This window comes from Melanostigma gelatinosum, assembly GCF_949748355.1.
Source record: "Melanostigma gelatinosum genome assembly, chromosome: 6".
Lineage (NCBI taxonomy): Eukaryota > Metazoa > Chordata > Actinopteri > Perciformes > Zoarcidae > Melanostigma > Melanostigma gelatinosum.
The window spans coordinates 2552238-2566349 of record NC_136639.1 but is presented as its reverse complement, the minus strand read 5'-3'; the positions used below and the strand labels follow the sequence as shown (position 1 = coordinate 2566349).

The 14112-nt window shown below is 44.2% G+C and overlaps 1 protein-coding gene across 1 annotated transcript; it reads right to left on the bottom strand.

Moving 5' to 3' along the window:
- Window positions 1-224: 224 nt before the first annotated feature.
- Window positions 225-10720, bottom strand: LOC306778983 (scavenger receptor cysteine-rich type 1 protein M130-like; the record flags this gene model as incomplete). Its single annotated transcript, XM_079270722.1, has 11 exons — window positions 225-831; window positions 932-1014; window positions 1852-2181; window positions 2483-2767; window positions 2860-3174; window positions 4268-4552; window positions 4643-4984; window positions 6026-6328; window positions 6421-6705; window positions 9483-9797; window positions 10714-10720. The coding sequence occupies 11 exons, from the start codon at window positions 10718-10720 to the stop codon at window positions 652-654; spliced, it is 2730 nt and encodes a 909-aa protein (XP_079126848.1). The 3' UTR covers window positions 225-651.
- Between the last annotated feature and the right edge of the window lie 3392 nt (window positions 10721-14112).

Genomic DNA, 14112 nt, shown 5'->3' with positions numbered 1-14112 from the left:
TAATTACATAATATTGTAAATTCATGAAGTACAACATAAGCAAAATATTAATGAAAAAGGTAATTTCGTTAATTACAAAATCAAGCGAAACGCTCATGATTCAAGCGAAATCCTTTATTTATTTTTTAAATTCCTTAATTACAAAATGAAATCAATTGACGAAGAACAAAAATTAGCAAAATTCTTTTGAAATAAGCTAAATCCTTGATGATAAAAAACAAGCGAAATCCATAATGACAATGTTCTAAAGAAATAAGTAAAATCCTTAACTTTAAGAAAAATAAATTCCTTTATTAGTACAATAATAAGCAAAAATCTCATGAAATAAGTAATATCCTAAATCCCTCTACTGATAAAAAACAAGCAAAATCAATGATTACAATGTTCTTATGATGAACGCAAAATCCTTAATTATAAAAAATAAGTAAAATCCTTAATTACTAAATGAAGTAAAATCATGAAGTACAACAATGAGCAAAATCAGTCAGAAGGTGTGGAGAGACCAACACATTGTTGAGAGTAAGACAGACGGGCTGTAATAACGTGAGATCATATTCAGCCTGATGGTTTAAGGGAACATGCGTATCAAAGGGAGCTGGTGGTGGTTGTGTGTAGAAACCATCTGGATGTGAGATGAGCTCCTTGGAGGAGCTACTCTGCTCCCTGAGCTCCTTCTTCTTCTTCTTCTTCTTCTTCTTCTTCTTCTTCTTCTTCTTCTTCTTCTTCTTCTTCTTCTTCTTCCTCTTCTTCTTCTTCAGCTGCAGGAACACCCGTCTTATAACGAACCAGCTCAGTGTTCTTCTGTCTGCACGGCATCTGCCCCCTGTTGGCCTGCAGAGACATGACAGCACAGTCCTGTCTTCAGTTGACTGAACACAGAGCGAGAGCTTCATCTCAGTGGCTGGTCTAAACAGCAGACGTGTGTCCGTACCTTACAGTAGAAGTAAAGGCCAACGTTCAGCAACAGCAGAGCCAGCGGCAGGACGATGGCTCTGATGATCAGAGGTCTTGGATCTGAACAAACACATGGACAGTCATCACATCACACGACATCACTCAACATCGCATCCCCTGCTTTATGGTGTTTGACTCTAAATGGACCATAATGTACTAAATGAACATCATGCTGTATTGAAGAAGACTTGAAACTAGAGATTGAGACATAAACTCATGTTTACAATGTTTACTGAGGTAATAAATCAAGAGAGAAGTAGAGTAATTTTCTCATAGACGTCTATACAACCAGAGGAGTCGCCCCCTGGTGGACACTAGAGAGAATCTGGTTAGTCTTGGTTTCATGTTACGATGATGTCATCACCTACGTCCTGTTTTCATCACCAGAGCTCCTGGTCAGAGCTGGATCATGCTACGCTGTGATTGGCCAGTCAGCGCTAGAGGGGCGGGACTTAGTGAAGAGTCAATTGAAAGCGTAATCGCTGTCATTAGCGACCGTCTCAACGTTTGGTCTCCAGGATGAGCCTGGTTCTCTGAGTGAGGTATCGGAGCACACCGCCCTTCTTGCTTCTGATTGGTGGAGGAACGACACTTGAAAATGGCGAGTTGGGGGCTAAGGCGTGTTATGAGTGATGTGGTGACAGTGGAGCTTTGTGATTGGTCACGTCAGAAGCTGCTTCAGTTCTCAGAGAACCAGAGTTACCCTGGTAACCAAACCTGCTCTGTGCTACAGTAGATTGTGAGCTGTTGCTGTTTATAGACTGTGTTGAGGTTTGGTTACTATATGACATGTGTAACACAATGACAGGAGTCACTGTGTCATTCCAGAAACAACAACAACATGGACTCTGTGGTCAGCTGATCATCTTCAAACCTGCATGTAAACAGTCAGCTTACCTAAGACAGTGATGGAGAGCAGACGGCTCTCAGAGGAGAAGCTATGATTAAAAACATGGAGGTGATAAACACAGCTGTAGCTTCCTTGGTGGGCGGGCTCTGCAGCAGGAAACAGGAAGTGGGCAGAGTGATTGACAGCTGGCAGGGTGTCGTTGTGTGCTGAGTTGGAGGAGGTGAAGGTGAGCTGGAAGGAGCCTCCTGGGTACTGTGGCTGGATGGAGCAGCTGATGGTGAAGGTGGAGCGCCTGAGCACCGGAGCCCCCTGCTGCTGGGCCTCGGAGACCCCGTACATTGAGGAGGACACGGTGATGATTGGCTGAAGCAGCAGGTCTGTAAACACAGAGAGATGATGACAGTTCATGTTTACCCTCCATTGAAGGAGATGAACCCTGAATAAGGATGTGATGTCAGAGGACAGACAGACAGACAGACAGACAGACAGGTGTGTCCTCCAGGTGGAGCTCAGCAGTCTAAGGAGGGTTTGAAGCTTCCAGAAACCAGCCCACCTCTCTACACTTCAGGATGTCGTTGTCCTGGTTCACTTTACAGTTCAGTCCAATAGAAACCCACTGACTGTCACTGTGACATGATGATGAGATGATGTCATAGATGATGTCACTGATGGGCTTACCTGAGCAGGTGAGATCCACGATGGAGGAAGAGGAATCTGATGTTAAACACTCTCTCAGAGCAGATCCAGAGTAAACACAGCGAGAGTAGATCCTCCACACAGATCTCTTTGAGGACTCCTCTCTCTGTCTGATAGAAACAGCAGAGCCACAGTCCAGCTCTCTGCAGGCAACAGCTGCTGTCTTCAGGGTCCAGTAATAGTAATATACTGGTCTCCAGTCTCCTTCACGTTTCACCTCCAGTGTTCCTGCACAGCGACTGGCTCCTCCCTCCAACCTGACAGGTTCTGAACAGAAACAAGAGAGTCGTCAGTGAAGAACAAAGTGAGTTTCAGTAGAACAGAGATGAACCAGATCAAAGCTGCAGCTCCTCTTCTACCTGAGCAGGTGAGTCCAACAGCTTTGTTAGGTGAGCAGGTGTTTCTATCTGAGCCTGAGCTTCTACAGTCCAGGAGAGCAGACTCACGGCCTCCACACTGGAACTCTTTGGTCCACATTGGAGCCTCCACTTCTCCATAGAGCGCCCCCTGGAGGACTGAAGGAGCCCCACAGCCAAGCTCCCTACAGACCACCTCTGCATCCTGCTGGTCAAAGTCCTCTTCACACACTGAGGACCACCACTGGTTAGACTGGTCAGACTTCACCTCCAGTCTGCCTGAGCACAGACTCGTCCCATTCACCAGCCTGACAGAGTCTGGAGAGAGAGAGAGAGAGAGAGAGAGAGAGAGAGAGAGAGAGAGACAGAGAGACAGAGAGAGAGAGAGAGCGACAGAGACGGAGAGAGAGAGAGAGAGAGAGAGAGAGAGAGAGAGAGAGAGAGAGAGAGAGAGAGAGAGAGAGAGAGAGAGACAGAGAGACAGAGAGACAGAGAGAGAGAGAGGTAAGGAGGGATGTTGCCTTGAAGATTGTGAGTTGTGTTGGGACCAGGACTCTACAGAGAACGCTATTCTGGACTCACTTGGAGGAGAAGGGCTTTGAACACAGAGACCTACTGCTGCACACTGATGTGAGATGCTGAGCAGAGGAACATTGTTGTTGACACTCAGTGAGACTTTCTGAATCTTTCTGTACATGCAGGAGATGCACAGCTGGAGGACTACCAGTGGCGTCTGGGTTCAGTGTGTGTGACAGATCTCCCTTCACTGTTCAACGGAGCTGATTCAGAGCTGCAGGATGATGATGAACATTCATCAACAGCATCAGTGAAGGAAACACCTTTAAAAGACACAACTGCTGTCCACAGGCTTTAACGCTGTGAACTCTCCTCACATGCAGACAGAAGAGAAACATCAGGACAAAGACATCGTGCAGCTTGACATCTATGAGGAGCAACGTGAGAACATCAGAAGAGCTTCACTGAGAGATAAACAGCATCAGTGTTCCACCTGGACAGCTTTGCTGCTGAGAAAGAGATTCTCTCTCTGCACGTTCACATTGAGATCAAATGAAGGGAAACACCTGCATGAATGAAGAGCTATGGGACGTACTGATGGACACAAGTACCCACACCTCAGAAGATGTGCCTTGAACTAGAAGAAGAAACATGTCTCCACTTCAGCAGCACCAGGTGCTGAGCCAGTAGAGTTAAACACGCAAACAAGTCACATTGAAAGCAGAGAATGTGGAATCTAACGGTACGAATAAGGAAGAGACAGGTGAGGCTCATGAAGGGAGAGAGCACCTCAGAGAGTGTTTCAGAGACAGAGTCACAGGATGTAGTGAGGGAGGGACTGGACCAGAACATAGGAAGTAGATTGACACATAGATGATGTCACTGATGGGCTTACCTGAGCAGGTGAGATCCACGATGGAGGAAGAGGCATGTGATGTTAAACAATCTCTCAGAGCAGATCCAGAGTGAACACACTCAGGGTTGATCCTCCACACAGATCTCCGTGAGGACTCCTTTCTCCCTCTGGTAGAAACAGCAGAGCCACAGTCCAGCTCTCTGCAGACAACAGCTGCTTCCTTCAGGGTCCAGTGAGAGTTATCTACTGGTCTCCAGTCTCCTTCACGTTTCACCTCCAGTGTTCCTGCACAGCGACTGGCTCCTCCCTCCAACCTGACAGGTTCTGAACAGAAACAAGAGTCGTCAGTGAAGAACAAAGTGAGTTTCAGTAGAACAGAGATGAACCAGATCAAAGCTGCAGCTCCTCTTCTACCTGAGCAGGTGAGTCCAACAGCTTTGTTAGGTGAGCAGGTGTTTCTATCTGAGCCTGAGCTTCTACAGTCCAGGAGAGCAGACTCACGGCCTCCACACTGGAACTCTTTGGTCCACATTGGAGCCTCCACTTCTCCATAGAGCGCCCCCTGCAGGCCTGAAGGAGCCCCACAGCCAAGCTCCCTACAGACCACCTCTGCATCCTGCTGGTCAAAGTCCTCTTCACACACTGAGGACCACCACTGGTGAGACTGGTCAGACTGGTTAGACTGGTTAGACTGGTTAGACTTCACCTCCAGTCTGCCTGAGCACAGACTCGTCCCATTCACCAGCCTGACAGAGTCTGGAGAGAGAGAGAGAGAGAGAGAGAGAGAGAGAGAGAGAGAGAGAGAGAGAGAGAGAGAGAGAGAGAGAGAGACAGAGACAGAGAGAGAGCGACAGAGACGGAGAGAGAGAGAGACAGAGAGGGAACATGAAGTAAGGAGGGATGTTGCCTTGAAGATTGTGAGTTGTGTTGGGACCAGGACTCTACAGAGAACGCTATTCTGGACTCACTTGGAGGAGAAGGGCTTTGAACACAGAGACCTACTGCTGCACACTGATGTGAGATGCTGAGCAGAGGAACATTGTTGTTGACACTCAGTGAGACTTTCTGAATCTTTCTGTACATGCAGGAGATGCACAGCTGGAGGACTACCAGTGGCTTCTGGGTTCAGTGTGTGTGACAGATCTCCCTTCACTGTTCAACGGAGCTGATTCAGAGCTGCAGGATGATGATGAACATTCATCAACAGCATCAGTGAAGGAAACACCTTTAAAAGACACAACTGCTGTCCACAGGCTTTAACGCTGTGAACTCTCCTCACATGCAGACAGAAGAGAAACATCAGGACAAAGACATCGTGCAGCTTGACATCTATGAGGAGCAACGTGAGAACATCAGAAGAGCTTCACTGAGAGATAAACAGCATCAGTGTTCCACCTGGACAGCTTTGCTGCTGAGAAAGAGATTCTCTCTCTGCACGTTCACATTGAGATCAAATGAAGGGAAACACCTGCATGAATGAAGAGCTATGGGACGTACTGATGGACACAAGTACCCACACCTCAGAAGATGTGCCTTGAACTAGAAGAAGAAACATGTCTCCACTTCAGCAGCACCAGGTGCTGAGCCAGTAGAGTTAAACACGCAAACAAGTCACATTGAAAGCAGACAATGTGGAATCTAACGGTACGAATAAGGAAGAGACAGGTGAGGCTCATGAAGGGAGAGAGCACCTCAGAGAGTGTTTCAGAGACAGAGTCACAGGATGTAGTGAGGGAGGGACTGGACCAGAACATAGGAAGTAGATTGACACATAGATGATGTCACTGATGGGCTTACCTGAGCAGGTGAGATCCACGATGGAGGAAGAGGCATGTGATGTTAAACAATCTCTCAGAGCAGATCCAGAGTGAACACACTCAGGGTTGATCCTCCACACAGATCTCCGTGAGGACTCCTTTCTCCCTCTGGTAGAAACAGCAGAGCCACAGTCCAGCTCTCTGCAGACAACAGCTGCTTCCTTCAGGGTCCAGTCAGAGTCATCGTAATAGTCAGAGTTATCTACTGGTCTCCAGCCTCCTTGATGTTTCACCTCCAGTGTTCCTGCACAGCGACTGGCTCCTCCCTCCAACCTGACAGGTTCTGAACAGAAACAAGAGAGTCGTCAGTGAAGAACAAAGTGAGTTTCAGTAGAACAGAGATGAACCAGATCAAAGCTGCAGCTCCTCTTCTACCTGAGCAGGTGAGTCCAACAGCTTTGTTAGGTGAGCAGGTGTTTCTATCTGAGCCTGAACTTCTACAGTCCAGGAGAGCAGACTCACGGCCTCCACACTGGAACTCTTTGGTCCACATTGGAGCCTCCACTTCTCCATAGAGCGCCCCCTGGAGGACTGAAGGAGCCCCACAGCCAAGCTCCCTACAGACCACCTCTGCATCCTGCCGGTCAAAGTCCTCTTCACACACCGAGGACCACCACTGGTTAGACTGGTTAGACTGGTCAGACTTCACCTCCAGTCTGCCTGAGCACAGACTCGTCCCATTCACCAGCCTGACAGAGTCTGGAGAGAGAGAGAGAGAGAGAGAGAGAGAGAGAGAGAGAGAGAGAGGAGAGAGAGAGAGAGAGACAGAGAGAGAGAGAGAGAGAGAGACAGAGAGAGAGAGAGAGAGAGAGAGACAGAGAGAGAGAGAGAGAGAGAGAGACAGAGAGCGAGAGAGAGAGAGAGAGACAGAGAGAGAGAGAGAGAGAGAGACAGAGAGCGAGAGAGAGAGAGAGACAGAGAGAGAGAGAGAGAGAGAGAGAGGTCTGGTGGAACATGTTCTCGGGCCGTCCAATTTCAGCAAACATCCCAGAATGATTTAACATGAAGGTATCAAAGGTATATTTAACTTTGCAGTTAAATATTTAACATTTATTCCAACATGAAAAAAACAGGAAACAACACTTTGATGAACACGTCACGACATCTTATTAATGTCTCAGTATAATATAATAATAGATATATCATATAATAATATTCACTATAATGTGAAACACACACATACACACACATACATATATATTCGGGGTGTAACGATACGCGTATTCGTATTGAACCGTTCAGTACGAGGCTCACGGTTCGGTACGCATGACGAACCGAATACGTTTGAATAAAAAATAAATAAAAAAAATCTTTCATTTTTATTTTTTTTAAACCTTTATTGATGAGCCACGTTCACTCAGGTTTAGTTCCATCGTTGTTCATACTAAAATCAAGTACATTTCTCTGGCATTTATATTTTTCTACTGTGCCGAAACGTACCGAACCCAACCGTGAATTTTGTGAACCGTTACACCCCTAATATATATATATATATACATATATATATATAGATATATATATATATATATGCATATCTACATATATATATATATATAATATAATATAACATGTTCATTTATTGAGATGCCCTATGGACCTTGTTATAGGAGGTAAAGATCAGGAGAAGTAAACATGAAGTGTAATTATGAATACTGATGTTAAATTAAGCTATGATGAGTTTTCACTGTTAATTTAACATCTCTATTACATGTTGATGCCTCCATGACCAAGTTAAGCAGATGAGACTGAGGACAGCTATGTAGAAGAAAAGATGTTCACTTTGCATAATATGTAGCTTGACAGAGTTCTCATGTGTGTCCTGGTGTTCTCATGTTTCCTTACCTCCTCATCCCTTACTCCCTACCCTGGTGTTCTCATGTTTCCTTACCTCCTCATCCCTCACTCCCTACCCTGGTGTTCTCATGTTTCCTTACCTCCTCATCCCTCACTCCCTACCCTGGTGTTCTCATGTTTCCTTACCTCCTCATCCCTCACTCCCTACCCTGGTGTTCTCATGTTTCCTTACCTCCTCATCCCTCACTCCCTACCCTGGTGTTCTCATGTTTCCTTACCTCCTCATCCCTCACTCCCTACCCTGGTGTTCTCATGTTTCCTTACCTCCTCGTCCCTCACTCCCTACCCTGGTGTTCTCATGTTTCCTTACCTCCTCATCCCTCACTCCCTACCCTGGTGTTCTCATGTTTCCTTACCTCCTCATCCCTCACTCCCTACCCTGGTGTTCTCATGTTTCCTTACCTCCTCATCCCTCACTCCCTACCCTGGTGTTCTCATGTTTCCTTACCTCCTCGTCCCTCACTCCCTACCCTGGTGTTCTCATGTTTCCTTACCTCCTCGTCCCTCACTCCCTACCCTGGTGTTCTCATGTTTCCTTACCTCCTCATCCCTCACTCCCTAACTGTCCGTGCTGGATCGTCCCCGTTGTTTAAAAAAGCTAAATAAATGATTAGCATGACGTCATGCAGCTAGCTAACCTGTCTGGTGTTCAGCTAGTAGTGAAGCTTCATGTACTGCTTCCCTTTCCCGCGAGTCTGCTGTCTGATTGTGAGGTCAGGCTGATCTGATATCAGCTCTTTGGCTGCAGAATCTCCTCAAAGTTCTCCTCTCAAACGAGACCTGGAGGAGTAGTGCTCGCGCTCGCCTGTAGAGGCTTCTCCTGACGAGGACGCGCCCCGAGCTGAATCTATTTGAGGGCGCTGATTGGCTAAATTGTATGTCACTCATTTATGTCTTTAATCAGCAATTGGCTGAACTGCTTCATAGACCCGCCTCCTGTGGGCCGTTCCTCGAGAGAGAGGACGATCAGGGAGCAGATATTTTACACAGATATCATATCTTACAAATATTACTGGGTTTGTATTTGTCATTATTATAATTTGTTGTGGCTCAAGGAGGGGCCACGCCCCATGGCCCTCTATCGGCCAGCCGCCACTGCACCAGACACTAAATAACATTCTGTCTTATTTTTCTGAGAAGATCTGTGACCCAGAATATGAATGTGTTAATAAAATGATCCCTGAATGTAAAGCGATGGGGCTGGACTCTCTCCTTCAGGAGTGTCCAGGCTGAAGGACGCTGTGGAGGTACTGACGAGCCCCCGGCTGAGCTGAGCTGCTCTACGTTGTGTCCGGTAGGTCATTGGTTCCTGTTATGCTGGAAACCAAAGAAGCTGCTGGTGGAAACCAGTGAATGAGAAAGCTGTGGAGCTGCAGGAGGAGTCCTTTCAGGCTGCTTGGTGTTCGGCCCAGAGGACTCCTGAAGCAGCAACATGGAGGTTCCATATGTAAAGATATGTTGGTGCATTCAGCACCTGGTTTACTGAGGCAGCAGATCATCAGACAAGTCTGCTGCCATTCTAGCTGATGTGTGTGTCCACCTGGATACACTACTGTCAGAGATGATGTCACTGATGGGCTTACCTGAGCAGGTGAGATCCACGATGAAGGGAGAGGAATCTGATGTTAAACAATCTCTCAGAGCAGATCCAGAGTAAACACAGTCAGGGTTGATCCTCCACACAGATCTCTTTGAGGACTCTATTCTCCGTCTGTTAGAAACAGCAGAGCCACAGTCCAGCTCTCTACAGACAACAGCTGCTGTCTTCAGGATCCACTCAGAGGCATCTCTAATGCCATAGATAGGGTTAGAGTAATCTGCTGGTCTCCAGTCTCCTTGATGTTTCACCTCCAGTGTTCCTGCACAGCGACTGTCTCCTCCCACCAACCTGACAGCTTCTGAACAGAAACAAGAGAGTCGTCAGTGAAGAAATGAATTTAATGAATAAAATATGAACTAAACCTTGAAGCTGGTTCTGCTTCACTGGTTCTTTGTTTCTCTTTTCTTTCTCTATTTACCTGTTGATGTGTGATCTCCTTCAGCCTGGAGTTCTGGAGAAATAGACACATATTTGTTGTTTATAGTAAATGTAAAAGAAATACACAAATATTAGTTTTTAAATGTATTTGCAATCTAACAAATATATTCGATTTACAAATGCACGCAGAACGATTCACTAATACATTCCAATGCACAAATAAATAAATTACGATTTATATAAATGTAAAAAAAAATCACAAATATATTTCTGCATTTGTAAGTATTTCTGTGTGTATTTTTTATATTTGTTTGTGGATTTGTATGTATTTATTTGTGGATCACACTGCATTTCTTTGCAGATCGCTACACATTTAGGCGACCCGGTCCGAAGATACCAGAGGGCTGAGCACCAACGCAGCACAGCAACACAACAACCTTTTCTATAAGTTTCGTATCATATTTCATCACTAAATCTTTAACTGTGTAGTTGAGAATATTGGCAGCCTGACTGCTCGTTTATCCAGATATTTAGTAAGCTTTCATCAATTTCACTCAAATAATCAGTAAATATAAATCAAGTTCACTCAGCTATTGAGTAAATCAAAAGTACTTTTGCTCAGATCCTGAGTAAATATGAATCAGTTTTGCTTGAGAAATTGATTTGGATGTACTTATTATTTTTGTTTAAATTTTGTGAATTTATTCAATATTTTTTCATCAAATTTGCAGAACTGAAAATCTATTTAATTATATTAAGTGTCACTTCATTGCCATCATTGTTTTAATATTTGTGTCTGTATCAGGGACGTGCGGCCACTGGAGGCAGAGTCTCACCTGCCATCATGAAAATAAAAAAAACAGAATGATAAAATAAAATAAATATTAATATTTCTCTACTGATCTGTTATAAATGTAACTTCTGTATGATTCCAATCATTTCAAGCATTTGTAGAATCAACATCGCTGACTTTGCGCACGTCCTGTTCAAACAGAGAGGAGACACGTGAGCTGTGCGTCATCTCTGATTGTGCAATCCCTCACACACTGGGTTGAGCGCGTGTCTTTTGCTCTCTCATTGTTTGTCACCACTGTAATATTTGCAGACGCTTTTATTTCACAGGATGTCCTTTCTTTCCATCGCACAGGTCATGTACTTCACGTATGTGTAGAACCCATTTACTCCACCAGTACCTCTGCCTCACTGAAGGGGGCGCGCGAGAGCCTATGTTTGACGGACCCGCGCTGAAGTCGCGTCAAGCTGCACAGAGCAGATCGACCCAGACAGGAAGTCAGACACCGAAAAGGGATAGAGCATCCGGTAACCTTTCAAAATAAAACACTTTGTGCAGCCGGATCTCGGCGCACCTTACCTATGTGTGAGTAAAGAATGCTGATATGAAATATGAAAAACAACCAGTAGTCAATGTGCAAGCTGCCAATTGAATGATTTAAACTGCTCTAATGGGTTCATATCGTTAAATCTCAGTGTCAGTGCCTCACCAGCCACGAACCTCACCGCACGTCACGGTATGTATATGTATGTATATATATATATATATATATATATATATATATATATATATATATATATATATATATATAAATATAATTATTTTAAATGAAAACAAAAAAAGCAGGGTTATCATATATGTGTGTGGGTGTGTGTTTGTGTCTGTGTGTGTGTTTGTGTGTGTGTATGTGTGTGTGTGTGTGTGTGTGTGTGTGTTTGTGTCTGTGTGTGTGTGTGTTCTCTGATTTAAAGATACAACAGTAATATTGTAATAAAACACATCATCTCTAAATCAGAGTCCTACCTGAGCTCCACAACAACAGTAGCAGCATCAACAGGTGATCCATGACGTCCAGGTAGACCGTCTCTCTGTCCCGTCTCTCTCCGTCTCTCTGTCCCGTCTCTCTCCGTCTCTCTCCGTCTCTCTGTCCCGTCTCTCTCCGTCTCTCTGTCCCGTCTCTCTCCGTCTCTGTCCGTCTCTCTGTCCCGTCTCTCTCTGTCTCTCTGTCCCGTCTCTCTTCGTCTCTCTCCGTCTCTCTCCGTCTCTCTGTCCCGTCTCTCTCCGTCTCTCTGTCCCGTCTCTCGCCGTCTCTCTGTCCCGTCTCTCTCCGTCTCTCTCCGTCTCTTTCCTGTCTGAGTGTCTGTGTGCTGTCCTCGGTGTATATCTGCGTACAGGAAGAGGTGGCGCTTTACTGATGGCTTATCTGTCTTTAGTTTTTCAGAGAAGAGTCTCTGTCACATGATCAGCTTCTTGTGTCCACCATGTTTCCAGTGTGACCAGTGGATCAGACACTTCTTCTCTCTGGTGTCCTGGTTCTCTTTGGTCTGTTTAGTTATTGTCCTGTACAGCATGTGGGCTCATGGAAGTACAGAACCATAGAACTATAGATCTATAGAGCTAGAGAAATATAGGAAAGAGTTAGATTCTCTTTACCGTTGTTTTAAAACTTTTGTTGTTTGAGTCTCGTTGAAGTTGGTTCACATTTCAAACGTCTCTTTGGAGTCGTTTTAAAACTGTATTTTTTTAACTTTCGTGGTTGAATTGAGTCTCTCTGTAGATGTCTTAAAACGTATGTTGTTGTGAGTCTCTTTATTGTAGGTTTATGTCTCTTTGTGGTCGTCTTACATTGTAAAATGTTTGTGGTTGTTTTAGTCTTTTTCTAGTCGTTTTACGTATATTTGTAGTAGTTTTAAGTCTCATGGTTGTTTTAAAGCTTTTGTGGTTGTTTGGAGTCTCTCTGTAGTTGCATTGTGTCTCTTTGTATTCAGTTTATGTCTCTTTGTAGTCAGTTTGTTACACTTTATTGTTCTTTTGAGTCTCTTTGTAGTCAGTTTATGTCTCTTTGTAGTCAGTTTGTTACACTTTGTTGTTGTTTTGAGTGTCTTTGTAGTCAGTTTATGTCTCTTTGTAGTCATTTTGTAACACTTTGTTGTTGTTTTGAGTCTCTTTGTAGTCAGTTTATATCTCTTTGTAGTCATTTTGTAACAGTTTGTTGTTGTTTTGAGTCTCTTTGTAGTCAGTTTATGTCTCTTTGGCAGTGGCGGGCCGTGCATTTTATACCTGGGCCTTCTGTGCTGTCCTACTGCACTTGAGCCATCTCCTAATAAGCTCATTATGACGTTACAGCTGTGGTTATTTGTTTCTAGTGGTGTAATAATACACGTATTCGTATTAAACTGTTCAGTACGAGGCTTACGAACCGAACAATACCTTTGAATAATACGAGTGCATTTGGAAAATGCAGAAGCTTAAATTGTGGGAAATATAATGTTTTCGGTGGACTGCGCTCACGTAACAGACAACGACCTTTTGAACCCGGAACAACAACAAAAAACAGCTGAGGCCCCGCGTGTGTTCAGGGAGGCTAAGCTAACTAGCTTAGCGGGGAAACAGCAGTTAGCTGTTCCCTACTGATTCAAACAGAGAATCAAATGTCCGGAATAACCCCGCGATGACGGGATGCTTCGTCATTACGGACGAGTCAGAATCAATGTGATTACCCAGCAACGCTGCAGCGCTAGAGCACGAGCCATTCATATTATTCATAAAAACTACACGACAGACAAATGAACACAGTAGAAACGCTACTGCAGATGTAAAAACAAAAGAACATTTGTGAAAAATGATTAAATTATGAAATATCTATAACTTTGTGATTCTGTTTAGGCCAGCAGAGAAGGCTTAGCTGGCCTTTGGGGTTGTTTTTTAAAACTTTTTGTGGTTGTTGTGAGTCTCTCTGTAGTTGCATTATGTCTCTTTGTAGTCATTCTAAAACGTTTGTTGTTGTTTTAGTCTCTTTTCAGGAAGTTTATGTCTCTTTGTTGTTGTTTTAGTCTCTTTTTAGTCAGTTTATGTCTCTTTGTTGTTGTTTTAGTCTCTTTTTAGTCAGTTGATGTCTCTTTGTTGTTGTTTTGAGTCTCTTTTTAGTCAGTTGATGTCTCTTTGTTGTTGTTTTAGTCTCTTTTTAGTCAGTTGATGTCTCTTTGTTGTTGTTTTGAGTCTCTTTTTAGTCAGTTGATGTCTCTTTGTTGTTGTTTTAGTCTCTTTTTAGTCAGTTGATGTCTCTTTGTTGTTGTTTTGAGTTTCTTTTTAGTCAGTTTATGTCTCTTTGTTGTTGTTTTAGTCTCTTTTTAGTCAGTTTATGTCTCTTTGGGGTTGTTTTAGTCTCTTTTTAGTCAGTTTATGTCTCTTTGTTGTTGTTTTAGTCTCTTTTTAGTCCGTT